Here is a 19,190-nt window from a genome sequence, read left to right as displayed (position 1 = left end):
TGTACACTTACAGTGAAATTTATGTAATGTAAGTAGGGAAGGGAGGGGTGACAAGGACTTCATAACTTGTAATTTGCACATACGTACAATGAGCAATACAGTGGTTTACAACAAAACCTTAAATGAAAAGTGTTCTCACCCATAATCTCCAGAATTGATGTGCTGAATTAAGTCTTGGCGAACAAGACATATTTCTTTTGAACACTTCCAGAGACTTTGCAAGCATTTGCTGAAAGGGCAAGAATATCACTGAGCCCAAAATAAATTGTCAAAGGAAAAACATGCACTTTAACAGCAGAAGGAGGTTGGAGAAAAAACCCAAAAGTTTTCACAATATAAATGTCAAACAGCATTTATGAAAACACGATGCTACTTCACTACCTAATGAATGATAACTGGAACAGGGAGGGAAGGTTTACAGCTTATGAGAAAGACTGTATTTGAAAAATTTTGCTTCCACCTTTGTTAGGCCGAACCAGGCATAAAAGACAATATCCTGTAAATGAGACCTTTAGAGAAAGCTTCACTCTGGAAACCTAGAGAGAAGCCATATGTCAGTAGACACGTTGCACCAAAGACCCTGGGCTATAGTCAGGACAGCAGGAGCCCCAGCTCTTTATGCATGCTGCTGGAGTCCTCTGGGTTTCCCTGGGGCTGGAGGTGCAGGGGTGTTTTTTGGAGCAGCAAAGCAGAAAGGCAGCTCAGGCAGCCAGCTGCTGGGACTAGCAGCAGAGCTCCCCTGCCTGTGCCACCTGCTCCTGTTCCAAAGCAGAGAAAGGGATGTTCAAACAGTTCATCCCTTTCCTGCGTAAATATACATACATATGCTTCCTTTATGAAATAATGTCAGGTTTCATTGCTCATGCCAAAGAAGCAGAGGAAGACATTTTAAAATAATCCCCTAAACTTTAGTGGTATTTGTTTTGTCTGCGTTCAGGTCAGTGCCCAACTCTAGGCTAAAACCATTTTGAGTTAAGTAAGAGGCAGCAGACTGACTGAGCAGGAACAGAATTAGGCCAGGGAGGTGGAGATTTTAATACTCTAACTTTTATATCTTGATTAGAAAGCCCATTGGGTGACTCTTGCCATTCTTCTAAGTTGGCTGTAATCTAGTTCTACAGTAGCTTAATACAGCACTACTCTTCCAGCTATTTTGACTTAATTACATGTTTAGTATGAATTTAAGAATGCAGACTACCTTAATAACTCTTTCATGACATATGCTAAATAAAATCCAATTTGCTGTTCTCTAGAACATTACCAGGAATTGCAGTTGTCTTTAATTATTGCTCCTTCTCCATAATATCGGCCAGCTCTATAACAACCTGTTAACATAACATATAGATGTGTGAAAAAAATTATCTTTTTTTTAAGTGAATTAACTCAAAATTCTTGCAACTATTGAATTAGTTTTATGAAATGTGCAAAAATTATTTAGTTGAAAGTCGGCAACGTTTATACCCAGTTTCTTCCAAGTAATGTAGGCGGTTTGATGTATTTTAATTTTTTACCAGGTGCATTATCATTCATAGCAAATAAAACCAGCAACAGATTCAAAACACCCACTGAAAAAATATCTTACATGTAAAAATATAATTCTTCAAATAAAGTTATTTTTCAGTAATAAAAATCAATAGAATACATTTCTAATAAAAATCATTTTACATTTATCAATTAAAATAGAAATAAGATTTTCCAGTTATAGAATTTTAAAAAACTAATAACTACTCCAAACCTATTGTAATATTGTAATATAATCTTTTCCCTTCCCAGTTTAATTTCTTTTTGAAAAGCAGGTAGATCAATTATGTTTCAAGGAAACGTGTGTTTCATATATTCTCCAAACCCAATATAAAACCAAAATCGAGTGATGACTTTTCTAAAAAAAATAAATGCTTCCTAATTTTTTTCTTGGATAATACTTCAGTGAAAAAAGACTTTGTGCGTGTTTTAAAATCTTCCACACAAACTTTCTTTGGTGTGCTTGATTGTCAAAACTTCAATGAAAGAAAGATCCAAAATCACAGAATCACAGGATGGTTTGGGTTGGAAGGGACCATAAAGATCATCTAGTTCCAACCCCCCCCCTCCCCCCGCCATAGGCAGGGATACTTTCCACTGAATCAGGTTGCTTAAAGTTTCACCCAGGCTGGCCTGGAAGAATGTCTGCACAGGGCTTTGGATCAAGCCTATAACAAACATTGTACATTTATCACATGGGTCTTTCTTTTCCAGACAGGTAGAGATCATAGTTCCTCCCCCACTGAAAAGGTTTGAAGTCAGAACCCTCAAGTTCTGCTTTCTCCTCCGTTTTCAAGAAACTTAAGCCATATATCATACTGCTATAGTGTTGGCTTGCATTTGCAGTAGTATATCATGCTTTTTCTCTACCGCAGGTGTGAGGAATGCCATCCCCCTCTCATGCTGAGGGCTGTCTGCCATGCGCACCTCAGCTGCCTAAACGTCTCCTGTTGGCATTAGCCATAGCTAATTTCATACCAGAGTAGTCTAGAGCTGATGAATTAATTATATGTGTCTGTCTTTCCCTGTTAGTCATATAGCAGGCTATGTTAGCGCAGGTACAAGAGACATCCCAGCTACGCAGTCTGACATCTAAAGTGTCTGTTCTAATTCAGCTTCTGCTGAGAGCTGAGGCTTTTTTCAGAGAATACATGATGCAAATTACTCAGATGTCACAGTTTGTCACAGTCTGCCGCAAAATCAGCATCAGCAAAGTGTCTGGAAGGAGGCATCCAGCAAGATACCTCAAATATATCAAGGGAAGGAAGTACTGATGCAGCATCTGAGGGACAGAGCCCACTGGAGCTCTGCTGGCAGGCATAACCAACTATGCCTGGGAAAAAATACAAACCAGGACAAGTACAGAAGAATCTTTGGGAATCTTTAAGAATGCTTAGGGGACTGAAGATTAAAACCATACAATTTCTTTAATCCAGCCAAATTAAGACCAAGAGGGCCAGGAATGTTGCCTGAGTCATCAGTGGCAGAGGGCAGAGATATCAAAGCTGAAAGACACTGTTTGCATGAGAACACAGCAAGATTGTCTGGCTGTGAACATATTCAGTTGGAATATTAATATATTAAGTGGGAAATTAATTAACTTGAAGATGCAGCCTGATGACTTTATGAATGGGATTATAGGATGTGAAAATCATGGTCGGAAGGAAGAGTATTTGGTAAACAATGATTTTCCTCACAGTCCAGCATTCCAACAGCCTTACAGGTCTTAATCTATTTGCCCGCAGTACTGATGTAAATACTTCTGTCAGTGAAATGTCTCCAGGTTTATTCAGTTGTAGGTCAGATCCTGACTGTGTGGTGCAAAAGCAATAACCAAACTCTCTGGATGTCACTTCTGTACCACCACCAGGATGAGACCCACTGTGTTGAATCTGACAGGGCTTTTTCATACCGTCAGACTAATTGAAAGAAAAACATAAATAATAAATATACTCAAAAACTATAAGAATTCTTCTAATAACAAAAATTAAAATATATTTTAAAAATCCAGAACTTCTGTTTGGCATCGAAGCCAGGCATGTGCACAGTTTCTTATGAAACTATGAAGAAAGCCATCAAAAAACACTGAATTCTGGGTTCACAAAGGCAAAGTCAAAGCAATTCCATACAGTTAAACCAAAACTGGCCCTCCACATGCTGCACACCCATGAAAGAAGTCAAGTAACTTGCTGCTGCCATGCACCGAGTCAGTGAATAGATGGCAATGCAGAAATAAAGCACCAAATAGTTTTATTGCTGCTCATTCCAGCCCATGTAAAGCACTTCAGTTTATTGGTTTATTTAAAGAAATATGACTTAGGAAGCACTGAGAGCAAAACCACAGGCAACCAAAAGATCAAAATCTTCCGGGTGAAAAGAACTTTGGCATACGTGGTCTTCTAGTGCTTAAATAATTCTTAGCCAAAGGCAGAAGTGTAATCTCAGTAGCTAAAAGTCCGCTAATACTGTTATGTCATTTCTAAAAATATTTCATAGTTTGCTTAATCTACAGACATTCAGTCCTTTTTTTCTATTTTTTCCCTTCCAATTAGATTCTCTCTTCTTCCCTGTTCCTCAGACATTCCAGTTCTAGAAAGTTCCTTTAGAGTTGTGATTTTTTTTCCTTCCATATTTTGACTGCTTTATTATGCCCTTTTTACCCTTTAAGTTACTTACATAACAAATATCCAACAAAGAGATTTTTAAAAAGTTGCAGATTTTCCATCAAGGAAGCACTTTAAGGATCAGAAAAACAGGGTCTTTCTTTGAGGTCCATGAACAGAGTAAATATAATTACCACCTCTTGCAGGTATGTACAGTCCAGGTGTTATAAAACACTGAACATGCATACAAAAATTGGATTAACAAAGGCAGTAAACATGTTATGCCTCACTTATTCCCTTATCTAAACCCTCTGTTATATTTTTACCTTTTAGAGGTGCACCTCCAGGCAGGGCTCACATGGAAAAATGCTGCAGGTTCTGCAGTGATTTGTTTCCATGAAACATCAAACTAGAGCTGCAGGCTGTCAGCTCTGTAGCAGAAATTCTGCTAAATGTTTATGTAAAACTTACGAAAACAGCCTGATCTGCTGGAAATAATATACACTACTGAATCAAATAAATATGAAAGAAATGTCTTTATTTACATAAATAAAGGACATTCTTTTAGATGATTAGAAACGCTTTGGAAAATCGAAGTTGTTTTGCAGCATTTCTGTCACTCCTACTTTTCGTGGTTTGGCTACATGCCTGGCTTACAAGCACAGCCTTCTGAAAAGCTTGTGGTTTGAGTGCTGGAATGCAAGCAGTAGGGTTACTGCAAATAAATAGTTAATTTTAAGGAGTCATGGTATCATTTTTGTTGATTTAGGCTTTTGAAAGTTTGGTACAGTCTCTACATTTTCAGATAGTTTTGGTGTGCCAATAGGAAGAAACTACATAGTCGTAGAATCCACAATTCTAAACTTTTCTCATCAGCAGAGATTTGGCATAAAAGGGAACCAAGGCAGAATCAGCTGCCTGCAGACCATTTTTTTGCAATCTCTAGTTCTAAAAAGTTTAGAGTAGTCCTGAAAGAATTTTCACTACAAACTAACTAGTAAGAAACTAAAATATGCCAGAAATCCTTGATCTAACCACTTCCCTTTACCTGTTCCAGGTCCTCTGCTGTCCCACATTAAAGCTATGCTGGATCAAAACCATTGCACAATAATTCAGAGCAGTATAATTCAGAATAACCCTCAGTTTTCTTGATTATTTGTGTGCACTGATGGATACAATAATTTAGAGCTTGCTGTTCACCTATTGTTGATCTGTGAAGCTCTATTGAAATTGTTGAGATTACACTAATTTTAACTCAATGAGGTTATCTCTGAGAAGTTACAAGTAAAACAGAGATTCTGTTCAACAAAAATATAATTTAACCAATTTAATCAATTTAACCAATGCTAAAAATATGTTGCTAGAGACAGAGAAATAAGAGCAAATGTAATTTTACTCCAGTTTCATGCTGTCTTTCTCCACTATGTCTTTAGTCACATTTTTAGGATGCATGCACTGTGATCAGTAAGTTTGCTTCCAAGTATATATTTATCATAATGCACTAATACCAACTGAACATCTTCTCTATGCCTACCTGATGTCAGAGGTGGCCAAGGTTCATTTGGCCTGGTGGGCTCAACATGGTGGTCACAGACATCCCAGTAGTCAGCACAACAATCTACAGGGCCAGGAGAACCTGAGGCACAGAACTGGTCACAGTAACATATAGCTGCTCTGGAGACAATATTAAAGGTGCAGTCATCGTCTCTTCCTGTGCAACAGCCTCTTACCCTGCAGGATCTCCCCTGATACAGACTCCTTTTTAGCCTGTTCCACTTTGCAGAACCATCATCTTCAACAGGGTAAAGTCCTCCGGAGAAATTTCTTCTAGAGCCAAACTGCTCTGCCATCCAAACTTCACTTGCAATGCAATATAAGATCAATATATGACTTTTGAGACACATTCTTTTACCTCTAGCAGCCTTATTTCAGGCTCTCTGTGTTTCACTTTAGCAGTAAATATCCATCTACTGCACATGCAATTCCTTCAGTTAGTATTCAGAAAGAAGTCTGAGCAGAAATCTACAGACTAAGGTTTTCTAGGAAGACTCTGTATGTGTTAATTATTAGTCAGTCACGTTGTAAACTGATTTATTTTCCCAGGATACAGAGATACTGGAAACAGAGCCATAGCTATGTATTAATCTCTATGAAACATTGGGTGCATTTTTCGCAAGTGGGAAAATTTATAGTAAAGGTTTCAGAATATAAAGAACATGCATGGTCTGGTAGTTTAGTTCTATACTTTACTGAAATCAAAACAATGTGAGGAGTAAGTCAAAGGAAGATCGCTTTCTTTCTGGCTTCATTTACCTGTAACTACTATATTCTCCATGTGATGGGAAACTATATAACAGATTGCATTTCATCTACATTCCGCTTTCTGATATGCAGAGCTATATCACTGTATTAAATATATCCTGCAACCCCTATTTCAATCTTGCTTCCAGTGATCTAGGTTATCTTTATATGCTTCATTTTGCACTGGTTTACTGTGCGTGAACTCAGAAAAAGGTGAGATTCAATATAACCTATTACCCAAAGATGTTCCTTAAAGGTTGACATTTCTTTAGTTAAAATGAACTTGGTAGTCATTGCTAAAGGCGTTATTACTACCCACTGATGAGTGCTCATTCTTATTTAAAAAGGAAATAGCTGTATTTATAAAGCCACAAAGAAAACCAGAGCAGATATCAAAAGATGAATCTAACAGCCTTTATTACTTGATCTCTGCTCTCCAGGTTTTTGGACATCAGTGTCCTGGGTTCAGCAGTAGCAGTCATTTTTCTCCTTCTTAGTAGCTGGTGCAGTGCTGTGTTTTGACTTTTGGCCTGGGAACAGCACTGATAACACCGATGTTTTTAGTTAACCGCTCAAATGTTTAGTCTGACCAAGGGCTTTCTGAGTCTCATACTCTGCCGGGGAGGAGGGGAAGCCGGGAGGAAGCAGAGAGAGGATGCCTGACCCAAACTGACCAAAGAGGTATTCCATACCACAGCACGTCATGCCCAGGATGTAACTGAGAGTTACCCGGAAGGGCTAGTTGATGGTGGGGTTGGACTAGGTATGGGTCGATGCTTGGTTATGTGGGGTGGGAGTGAGTGACAGGTCGGCTGGTGGTGAGGTGTTGTATTCTCTTCCCTTGTTATTTCCCTTATCATTATTATCATTGGTATCTATATATATACACCTTAGTTACTAAACTGTTCTTATCTCAACCCGGGGGAATTGCATTCTTTTGATTTTCCTCCCCATCACTCTGGGAGCAGGGGGAGGGCAAGAAGGGGGGGAGTGAGTGAAAAAGCTGTGTGGCTGGGTTTAAACCACGACAATCAGACATAAAGAAATATGCGTGGTACTTTTGCCAAAGCTTAAAAGAATAAAAAATGAAAGCAGCAAAGAACTTTGACATTCCTAACAGAGATAGAATGTAAGGCTAAATGGCGAAAAGTATCATAGGTTCAAATCTGAACTATTACAAGATAATTTAAGGCTCCAAAGCTGAATAAGCAGAGGAAAAATCTAGTCATAGTTTTTGTTTGCATTCTGTAGCAAATGAGAGGAACCTGGAGAAGGAGGTGGCAGACTGTTTTCTAGGGAATGAAGGAGATCTTCTTCTTTGGGAGTTCAGCTGGGCTTTTCAGTGCTGCAGGAAGTCAGAGCACCAAAGGATAGCTACTTCTGAAAGCGCAGCTGGCAGCACAGCTGGTTTGGGTACATTGCTGTGAATAACAGAGACATTAAGTGCTAGTGTGTGTATATGTGTGTGTACGTTTATCTATGAGCTTGCTGTCAAAATGTTTGAGTCTTTAATAACATTTCTTGCCAGCAGTGCTTTATGTTGGACCTGCTTCCCACAGTGTCCCCACCAGAGCTAAAGAACTGTGAATGACGGGAAATTGCATCAGACCACATGATTTTTACTTTGCTCTGCTGCAAGCAGTCTTCTGTGTGGAAGTTAATAGAAAGGCCAAGGTCAGCAACATGCAATCACTGTACTTAATAGGACATAAATCTTATCCTTAAAATTTGCTCTGTGAAGTTTTTTTATATAAAGTTTTCTTTATAAGACAAAAAAATGGACAACATTTAAATCTGTTACTGTTGTATATTGTATCAAATATAACAAAGGAAAATTGGAAAAGACATTCATGGAAACTCAGGTGACGTGCTCACTAGAAATTATAGTCTAGTTCTCTTCCTTATGTCTATGCAGCTCCATCGGTTCCAAGAGAATGACTCCTGATTTGCACTGACATTATCAAAATGCACATCTTCTTTGTTAGCACAGATGTATGGAAATACTTTTACAAAGTTATCTCCTTGCTCTGGAAGCATAAGAAAAAAAAAAGCTACCATATGTGATAAATGTTACAAGCCAGTCAGATTAAGTGAACAGGCTTATCTGTATTTTCACTTATAGACCTCTGGTTTCATTTTGGTTTGTTTGGTATTTTGATATTTATTTTCAACTTTTAAAGACTTGATGATGATAAACCAGAGGCAAGGGATTTGCTTGGAAATGAGCTAGTTTACACAGGAATGAGATTTCCTTTAAAGGAGAGTGAAAATGTAACTCGTACTTCTAAGCAGCTTTGTTTTTTGACACATAAAACTCTGCTGAAACTTGATAAAATTAACTTTCTCCTAGTTTTTGGCATGTGTTCAAATCTTAAAAACAAAAAAAAAAAACCAATCAAAAACCAAACCAAAAGCCAAAACCATTAATCAATTCTGTTGTGGTTCAGCAAATATTTTATTTCAGTTCTTTCCTTTGTAAGCAAAGTAACCCTGCTCACTGTAAAAAAAAAAAAAAAAAAAAAAGCATACTGTAACTATTTAAAAATAGTTAAACATGATTCTTTTTCTCTATTGAAGATTAACCTATTCCAAGCACAGCAGCTCCGCTAAGATTTTGAGTTATGGTCCTTGTCTTAGTTCTAGTCTCTACAATTAAGTACAGAATTATCTGACTTGTACCTGTTTCAGCATTACCTGATGTCTACCCTAGAGCTTCAAAAAACACCACACATTGGACAGAAATTCAAATATTAGTATCACTGAACATTTGGTGGAGTAACAGATAGAAAACAGTTTTAAATGTCCAAGAATCTCTTTAAAACTTGAGCAGGATTATTCCACAGCCTTTCTTTCAAAAGTCTCCTGATTTGTCTGAATAAGCCTATTGAGTATTATAAAAATCTCATTTCTAACCAGAGCACTGGAGATAGCAGTGGTCACTGAGGCTCTGGGTGCTGAAGGTGACCTCCAGGATGGACAACCCCATAAGAAGACCACAGCAGCTTCCCTTCTGGCTGCTGCAAGCAGACTAGTGTCAAGCTTTGTGCCCAGATTCAGAAGGAGAATTGCAGTGCTGCTAAATTGTGCCAGGAAAATGGAGTGACTCTCAGCACATTTAGGAAGAAAACAGAACACCAGATGCCAATTCAGTCATTCGCCAGTAGGAAAAGCACAATGCATAAGGGAACCCCTGTAATTTCTTATCTCCAAGTTAAACTCTGCACTGACACAGGCCACCCTTTTCTTTGAACTCAAACAGAAATTTAACTGGTGACTCCTTGCACAAAATACATCACTAATTTGTAATGAGTGCCATAGCTTGCACTTATTACTCTTTCTTATTAATGGCTGTAATACAATGTAAGTAATGCAGTAAAAAACACTTCACCTAAAGCATTGTCTTCTCTCTCCTATGTACTAATGGCAGAATGAGATTCCCAAACTGCAAGTGACTAACTGCTAGATGTGTTTATGCAGAGAAAAGCAGTGTGTTCAAGTGATTTTCTCACTGTCATTTTGGTCTCCATATGTTTGGAGCGGGAGTGGGTGTGCTTTCACCCCGTTTGACAATAGCCTGACAGCTCACTGCTGTGGGTTGTTGGCATGGTATCAAGCAGTGTCACTTTTAATTCACACATTTCAGGCTGACTATCGCAATTATTACAATGCTAATCCAGATTTACATGTAATTTAGAATAATGGTGGTTTAAGTTACAACGCTCATCAGATGTCTAACTAGAGTCCTGCCACAGTATGACTTGCCTCTGTGACCATCATGCCTAGTTCCTCAGATACTTAAATCAACAGATTTAGGGTCAAAGTAAGAGGTATAGGAAGAGAAACTGACCCCAATCACCTATGACAAAGAAATCCCATTCCTCACACACACAGATTCACATATACAAGTGCTCAAGCACTCAATAAACGACCACTGGTAAAAGGTGACTTTATAGGCACAACATTGTACCAAGTGTTTGCTACAGCCTCATAGCCTTTACACTCTTCTCACCACAGTAATTCACCACACATATTTCCCACCCCAGCAGCATCACTTGGTCAACCTCAAGGCAGCAGGTGCCATGTCCTTTTTATTGTCAGCCATACTCCAGCATTGCCTTGAAGTCAGCCCTCTCTGGGCTCAGTCAGGTAAATATATGTGAAGAATGGGGCATGCTGCGCATGAACCAGCACAGTATGCAACCACACAGCTGCAAGCATTCTCCTAAACAGTGTTTCCCTACCTGCAGAACAGGTAAGAGCAGTCATTGTGGCTTATATCTGAATAGGAACCTCACAGGAGACACAACCAGGCATGGAAATCTTGGCGGTGGTCCCAACGTATCATGGACCGCATGCCACCTTTGTTATGCTGTCAGTGTAGATTACTGTGGACAGCTTAGCCTGTGCATGGCTGCACACAGGTTCAGAGAGGTGATGCGTGCAGTAAACTTGCCAATCCCAAACCTCCTGAACCAGTTAGAGGTGACAAGGGGAACATACTGTATTTCACTGTCAGTAGGAGCTCTCAGAAGGTGTCATGCAGGTGTTTCATGGCAGATGGGTACCTACCAGTGTTCATCTCAAATATCTGGCCCTATCTGATGCCAGCAGTGAATGCTGGCACTCCAAGTCCAAACTGTTCCCTTGATCATGAGTAGACTGAGAAGCACAGAGGCAGAAGTAGCCTCCCAAACCAATATTAGAAACCTGAACAGGTTGTCCATATGCTTACTATTAGTCTTAACATCAGGTAGGCTTAGAGGCATTTTTGGATACATACTAAGTTTGGCATTATTGCAATGCAATTGTATCCACTCCACTTGTAAATAAGCTAGCTTGCCGTAGGCTCTTCCCTAAACTTGTAAGCTACACTGTGACATTTGTTTTGGGGTGTATGACTTGACTAGTGTAGAAATAACCTAGCATCATCCTGTGTACTACTCCTTGGATAAGTGAGAGCAGTCCTACACAGAAATTGTCAGCTCATTTTTATTCAGACATCTTTTATAATGTACAAAGAGATGCTGCAAGAATGATATATACACCTTATTCATGTGAAACCACTATGCCTTTGCTAATTCACACACTTGATAGCCACTATTAACATACTCACCAGCCCCAGTAAGTCAGCCAGTGAGCCTGTGCAGTGTAAACATCGGTCAGGTGGGGAAAGACTTGGCTTCTTATTCCTCATAACAGGATGATTCTCAGTGTTGCTGAGTTGCCATTTTCTGATCTCTGCTTTTAAGGATTTTTTTTATACCTTAAGGTATAGATTTTTTCCTTTTGTATCCTTGAGCTCTCCTTAAAGGATTCTTTTCTTTTAATACCCTTTCCATTGGTTTCTCAGATACCTTGTAGACTGTAATTACCAACATACTCCCATTTTTCATATATAGACAGAAGCTGTTTGAACAGACAGGGCAAATGTTTTTTTAAATATGCATAGATGAACAAATTTACAAACCCAAAGGTCAATAAAAAATTCCTCTTTTCCCCTTCCTATAATCCCAGGATTTCTTTCTCTTCTTTGTATTCCTTCCACCTGTGGGATTCAGTTTATCATCACTGGGCTAATTTAAACCTAACCCATACCATGTGAATAATTCTCTTGGCTAGACATGCTAGATGGCATTTGTGTTTCACAAAAATGGAATTCAAGAGGAAAATAAAGTTGGGTTTGGAGCAAATTCAGAACAAAGCAAATCTTTTGAAAAAATGGGCAGGGAAGCTTACTACAACTTTTGAGAATCACGTAGATCACACTGATTCTAAATGTTAAATTTTCCCACTTCAGTGCTTTACTGAAAACAAGAAATACTATTAGGTCCTTGGTGGGTAGAGCTATTACATCTTGCACAGTATTTATAACACACTTATAGTTATAAATGTGTTAAGATGTAAAAATGTTTATCTATTGTTAAAATTTTTCAGTAATTTCTTTGTTATATTTACCTATATGTATTCATTTCTGTCCCCAGGAGCTCTCTCTTGAACTCACTGAAATGCTTTTCTCAACTGATTTTTTTTTCCACCATCAGATTAATGAGTATGCTGTCCACAATACAGACACATTTCTGCTATATTTCCATTAAGAAAAAAAACTAATGCAAAACCAAACTTTGTATTTCTATCAATCTGTTCATGACATTCTGAAGGAGATGTGTGCCCCTGTATCAGGGGTAAAATGTATAGTTTACCTATAGGTCGATACCCACTGACTGCCGAACTTCTATTTCCACAGTTCCACCACTCAAAAGTTTAAATGCTGGCTGGATTGAAATTGCACCAGGTTGTCTAGTGCAAGAGGCTGAGTAGCCTGAAGACTATTCCATTTAAACTATTTTTAATTTTAATGTTTTAACTGATGATCATATTTTATAAATCAGTTCATTGCATTCATTTTAATGAAAGCAGCAGCAATTCTCATTAAAATATTAATCTTAACCACAATACATAGCAGTGCGTCAGAAGGCAAAATGCTCCTGCACACCAAGACAGGGCTGTGCTGCAAAGGTCTTGAACACACACATACCTGTGAGGTGATTTGTGGTTTAAAGGATCAAAGGATCAGGGAGAAGGCAATCAACTCATGCAAGCATCAACAGTCTGCTTCCTTCAACTTATAAAGCATTTTGGAAGCAAACTGCTTCCAACTGGATCCAGGCTCAGGCAGCATTGTAAGGGAGCAGCACAGGGTAAAAATGAAAAAAGAGCATAAACTGAAGAGGAAGGTGGTGATTATTCCATGTGGGCCAGGAGCACAGCTGACAAATCTGCCTGCACTCTTCAGCTCACACAGACACTGCCCGTTCAAAATGGCTATGAGTATTGCATGGCAGGGAGGAATCATGTGCATGCTGATTGCTGTGGGTACTGACACAAACGTGAATAATTCCCTGATTATTTCACAAACATAAGTGTGTGGTGACAAAATGTGACCAAGGTTAAGAGCATGGGAGTGTTTTCCTTTCCAGCAATGCTGACATTCATTCTCAGCTGCTTGAAATATGTGGAACTAGATTTGCAGGACTGAAAATAAGAATCGCAACAAACACTTTGCAACAAAAATACGGCTTTATTTAATTTCAACATTCATTATTATTTCAAAAGAAAATATGCTGTGTTATATTGGCCATCTCTTAAATTAGCAAGCTCTTCAAAAAATATTACAATATGTCATGTCCATGTGTGTGTCTCTGGGGTTAATTATGCTAGTACATAGTCTCTTGAAAGAGTTTTATTGTTATTACTGCTTTGAAATTGGCATACTGGAAGCATTTTTGTTGTGTTTTAGGGTTTCGGGGTTTTTTTGTTCATTTTTTTTGTTGATTTTCTTTAATGGTGTTTTAAATAACATTAGTTCTGTGGATTCCTTCTCAGTACAGAAACAGGCCTCGAAATAATCTGCAGTTTTAGCTCTTGATCCTAATCCAAGGCTGCAAAAGAAGAGTTTTTACATGAACAAAAGTTGTCAAAAATACAGATTAATAAACTCTATAACGTGCACTGAGGTCATTTAGTTCTCCTAATTTATACAACTTGAGGATCTAGCTAACAAATGTAACTCATAGTTTAACAGAAAAAAAGTCATAAAATTGTCCCTGCCCATGGCAAGGTGATGGAACTAGATGATCTTTAAGGCCCCTGCCAACCTAAACCATTATATGTTTCTAATATCTCTTTATAACAGTCCATTATGAAGAGATATAAACTGCTGTGTCTCTACTCTGTCCTTGTTTCTTGTCTTCTGTGTGAAGTGAAGATACTGAAACCTTTAGAACTTTTCTAAATGTTCCATTTGTTTCCCACATCCCATGCAACTGCTTCTTCACTAATACTGAACAGAGACAAGTAATTACCTCCACCATACTATAACCACTCCCTTCAACATCTCCCTGGAATATAATTTTTTGTAACAACATTACCTCTTCAACTTAGATTCAGTTTGTGGTCCTCTGTAATCTTCAGGTTTTTTCCCAGTAGCATTATTGTAATTCCTTTTCAGTTTATGCTGCGTTTTTGCTTTTTTTTTTTTTTAATTTGTATTCAATGAATTTTATCATATTGATTTCAAGCCATTTCTCTAAGGTGACATTTTTTGAATTCTAACCCTGCCTCCTTATCTTCTTGCAAGTCCTCCCAAACAGGCAGTATGTGTAAATTTGGTATGTTTACTGTCCATGTGATTGAGCAAGTAATTAATGGCAACGTCTTATAGTGCTAGAGCTAGAAGACAGCATTGTGGAAGCTTGTATGAGATGTCCCCTCACTGTAGTAATAAATGATTGCTCTCAGAGTCCAGCTTTGCAATCAGTTGCACATCTTGGACAGGGCTTTGGGTGACATGGTTTAGTGTGAAGTGTCCCTGCCCATGGCAGGGGTGTTGGAACTTGACAATCTTAAGGTCCTTTCCAACCCTCACTCTTCTATGATTCTATGATTCTATCTACCTTATGTGAATTTAATTTAGTCTGTATCTGCTTTGCTTGCTTATGAATATCACGTGGGCCTGTGTCAAGGATGTGCTGTATCAAACACATCCTCTGTATCTGTTTTGCTGTTAATGTAGGAAATGAAGTCAACTTGATAGGATTTATTTCTGACATGTCACTGTGCAAGTCATCTCCTCATTTAGGTAGTTGCCTACAAGTGCATTGTTTAAGACTGTTCCAGTATCTTGGAAATGCTATTAGGGCTGACTTCTCTGTAATTCTTTAGATTTTCATCTCCTCCTTTGTTAGATATGACACTGTGTTTGCCTTTCTCCAGTTTTCTGGGAACTTATTCATCCTGCTAATCACTAATATTTGAGAAATTGCTTTGGTTAAGTATTTTAAGGGTAGGTTTCATTAGACTGTGCTAATTTATCTCAGTATTCCTTCAGGCATTTCTTTCCTTTTCTTTTCATGATCCTACTCCCAAATTCTTAACAATAACTGAAATAATTAACCTATTTTCTGAAAACAGGAACAAAGGAAAAGGTATGGAACATTTCAGCCTTTTCTCTTTCACCTATTTGCTGACCTCCCACATCAAGTACTATGTTATATCTGCTCTCAAGCATAGTTTTGAGCAACCTGGTCTAGTAGAAGGTGTCCCTTCTCATGGCAGGGAGGTTGGAACTACATGATCTTTAAGGTCCCTTCTAACCCATTCTATTATTCAGTGACTCCATGATTTCCAATATAATATTGTTTAACTCTAGCAAACCATTCATTTTAATAGCACTATGGGGTTATGTGCTCAAATATAAAATAATAGTAATCTTATTAATCTTATTTCAATCACCTTACTTCACAATCTAATTCCAGACTATACCTCATTTTTTTCCAACTGTTTGATTGCATCCCACTTGGAATTAATTCAATTGTGCCTTTATTCTGTGAGGTTAAGAAGTTGAGTTATTCTGCATTGCTAATTACTAATGGAAAATCATTCACCAAATATAGCCAGTTTATTATCCAAACATTAATTTTGTAGCTAAAGCATCCTATCATCTTTTTAAACAAAACCATAAAAATTTGTTAAAGTGAGAGTAAAGATATAGTTACATATTCAAAGTGGTACTGTAATCAACTCAGGAAAATAGTAATACTCACCGTTACAGTTAAACAGAACCTCTTTCATTGGCAGCCTGTAAAAAAGGGAATTAAACGATGAAAACAAAATGGAGAGGAGAATAAAAACTGCAGTATGTTAAACAGGCACCGTTCTACAAATTGGTGGACAACTTCATACAGCAAAGTGCCTTTTAAAAGCATTGTTTTCCTGCACTGTTTATTTATAACTCTGCCTACTGAACAGAGGATGACTTTTAAGACATTGACATGTTTGAGGAAGTGTACTGCACATAGCAAATTTCAACAGACAATCATCACCTTGGCTAAATGCATGTTAGAGGACATTTCAGGCTCACTTCTCTTTTGGACCGCACCCTGGAAGGACAGAGCTTGTGCACAGCCATGCATTCATATAGCATGGATACTGTTTTCATCCACCTTAACAAGGTTTTTGACACAGTTTCCTGTTGCAACTTGGTACCCAAACCAAGAAGTAGGGTGAACTACAGTGTGGATGAATAATTGGCTGCTGGGTGACTACTTGCCTAAAAAGATAGTAGTCAACTGTTCAAAGTCTCTGCTCTAGGTGGAATTTCAGAGGATGCTAGGGTGGCGTGGCTGGACGTGGGTGGTAGGAGAGCCAGGAATTCTGGATGTTGCTAACTTGGAGAGGAGGGGGAGACTGATATATGAGGGTATGGCTCCCATATAGAGGACTTCTGCAGATCAGAGGAATGTGCTGGCAGGAGCTTCGTGAACAAAGGCAAATACAGAATCCTGCATCCGGGGGGGGACAAGGTGAATGGATGAAGTGAACAACCCTGTGCAACAGTACAGGCCAATGACTGACTGGCTTACTGGCAGAGAAGGACCTGAGGTCTGATTGGCATCAAACTGAACATGGGCTAGTCCACCCTTTTTGTAGTAAAGGATAACCTCATCTACAGTTTCATTAACTAGAGCATAGCCAGGAGTTATTATTCCGTTTTGCTAGGCAATAGTGAGGCTGCATCTGGAACACAGTTTCCATTTTTGAGCCCTCCCAATAGAAAAGTTTAAGTCAAGCAAACACAAAAACACAGTGGGGGATCATCAGGATGGTGGTGAGCGCTCCCTGATTTCTGGGAAAGGCGTATGATACATGAGGGGAGGCTGCATGGTTTGTTTAACCTCAAAAGTAGGTTAAGGGGTATCTGTTTTCCCTCTCCAGATACTTAATAAGGGTTTATAGACAGCTCAGATTTGCATGGTGAAAGGAAAGGAGGCAACAAGTGGGGAAATTATAACTAGCCATAAGGAAATAAATTTGTTATCATGAGTGGTCAAACACTACAAATAATTTTATGAAGACAGGATGAGAAAGTTGGGGCTGTTCAGCCTGGAGAAGAGAAGGCTGCTAAACAGGGGAAGTTCAGGTAAGATACAAGGAAGAAGTTCTTTACTGTGAGGGTGGTGAGACACTGGAATGCTCCATCCCTGGCAGTGTTCAAAGCCAGGTTGGACAGAGCCTTGAGTAACATGGTTTAGTGTAAGGTGTCCCTGACCATGGCAGGGGCATTGGAACGAGATGATCTTAAGGTCCCTTCCAACTCTAATACTTCTGTGATTCTCAGATTTTACGATTCTGTCATTCTAATTACTTATGCAGTACTTAAGTATTGAATAATAAAAAAGCTTCTTCAGATTACAGTTGTGCTCTGACTACTTATTCAGGGCAAGCTCTTCTCTAAAGTTATTATGCAGTAATATGCCATTGTCTAAAGTGGACCAAATACAACAGTTACTTCTTAAAGCCAAATATAATTAGATTAAAACTGCAGTTTAAATTACATACTGACATTTCATACTTTCTCTGTATTACATTTTTATCAGTTATTTATATGGTATACACTTTCAGGGTTTTAAATGTAAATCTACTGTATAAGTAATACATATACAGTAATACTTCTTATAGCTATCACATTAGAAATAAAATCCCAGTAATGCATTAAATGTTTTTCCCTGTTAATGCATGGTGATTTACAATGCCCTTTCATGTCAGAAAGCTATAACTGAAATATTTTACTTAAAACAAGGAGGTATTATTGAAGCCTGCTAAAAGTATTGCCCAAATACCTGTTGCAAGCATAAATTTCCTGTTTTACATAACAATTATTAAAAATTAAAAAGTTTAATGCATTGCTAAAGTATAAATAGAAAGTATGTCTGCTGATATTTAAAGTTTTTTGTTAGAGAATTTACAAATGTCCATTGTTTGGACCTACCTTTCTACTTATAAATATCAGAAGACTGCAGTTTACGGTTCCCATTTAATCACCCATCCATTTAGAAGATTAAAGAATTTGTTACAGCTAACAGCTGAAATTCTTATTCTATAATAAAAGAAGTAATTATTCCTAATTTTAATGCTTACTTGGTGGATCATCAAATTTTCAGTTAAATGAACTGTTATGATGATATGGAGACAGCCTTGGGCTGCAGTCTTTGGTTTGTTCAAAATAAACTAGTGGCTGGTGAGACTATCACTTCAGAGACGCACTGTTCATTTTGTTCCAAAATATTTTGGAATATCACAGCTTAAGTCAGAACAGTTCTCATTTTGAATGTAAGTGACATCAAAGGATTTTTTAATTTGAAGTATCCAAGAGCTGTTTTAATATGTATTGCTGTTGCCCTATGCCTCATTATCTGTTGCCTTAATCTCTATGTTTAGACTTGGTATGTGCAGCATTCTTTACGAATTGCCTAATGTCCCCTAGCTAGTTAGATAATTCATAAACTCTTTAAACCAGTGGTGCTGTAAATATCACTCTGACCCTGCATCCCAGGTGTGGGAACAGAATTGGTGCTGACTTTGTCACAGTGTGGCACAGGCATACCCTGTGGCCTGGCTAGCTATGGAGCTGACAACAGTACTCTTGCCACACTAGTCTGAAGGACAGGGCTGTAATTTTATGCAAGACTAAAAGTATAAAGTGAATAGTGTGTCTGTGATGTGACAGGTAGAAACCCTGTGTTTATATCTCCAAGGAAAGCACTAGGAGCAACACAGTCTTTTGCCCCAATATGTCAGGGTAGGACCTGCGCCAAATGGAAAAACGCAGTTGAACAAAGGAGGTGAACATGTGAGTAAGAGCAGCTTCTGATGCAGTTCCCTCTAGTTTTATTAGGTATTCATCATATCCTGATTCTTGCTTTGACA

At 38.3% G+C, this 19,190-nt stretch overlaps 2 protein-coding genes across 2 annotated transcripts in view; both read right to left on the bottom strand.

Annotated features, from left to right (window-relative positions):
- The window catches only part of TINAG (tubulointerstitial nephritis antigen), a 55,156-nt gene extending 48,994 nt beyond the window's left edge, over positions 1-6,162 (bottom strand). The window contains exons 1-3 of the mRNA XM_057414020.1: positions 5,659-6,162; positions 1,262-1,325; positions 140-229 (exon numbers count right to left, since the gene is read on the bottom strand). Coding sequence (XP_057270003.1) covers positions 140-229; positions 1,262-1,325; positions 5,659-6,028 — 524 coding nt within the window. The 5' untranslated portion in view covers positions 6,029-6,162. The remainder of the gene's footprint in view (positions 1-139; positions 230-1,261; positions 1,326-5,658) is intronic.
- Positions 6,163-13,757: 7,595 nt separating this feature from the next.
- The window catches only part of MLIP (muscular LMNA interacting protein), a 107,949-nt gene continuing 102,516 nt past the window's right edge, over positions 13,758-19,190 (bottom strand). The window contains exons 12-13 of the mRNA XM_057414039.1: positions 16,028-16,062; positions 13,758-13,864 (exon numbers count right to left, since the gene is read on the bottom strand). Of these exons, the coding sequence (XP_057270022.1) occupies positions 16,036-16,062 (27 nt within the window). The 3' untranslated portion in view covers positions 13,758-13,864; positions 16,028-16,035. The remainder of the gene's footprint in view (positions 13,865-16,027; positions 16,063-19,190) is intronic.

Source organism: Pezoporus wallicus, unplaced genomic scaffold (assembly GCF_028554395.1).
Source record: "Pezoporus wallicus isolate ANWC-B61680 ecotype Strahan unplaced genomic scaffold, APGP_CSIRO_Pwel_v1 contig_6428, whole genome shotgun sequence".
Taxonomy (NCBI): domain Eukaryota; kingdom Metazoa; phylum Chordata; class Aves; order Psittaciformes; family Psittacidae; genus Pezoporus; species Pezoporus wallicus.
Note: the sequence above shows the minus strand (reverse complement) of the source record. Positions and strands in the feature narration are given on the sequence as shown.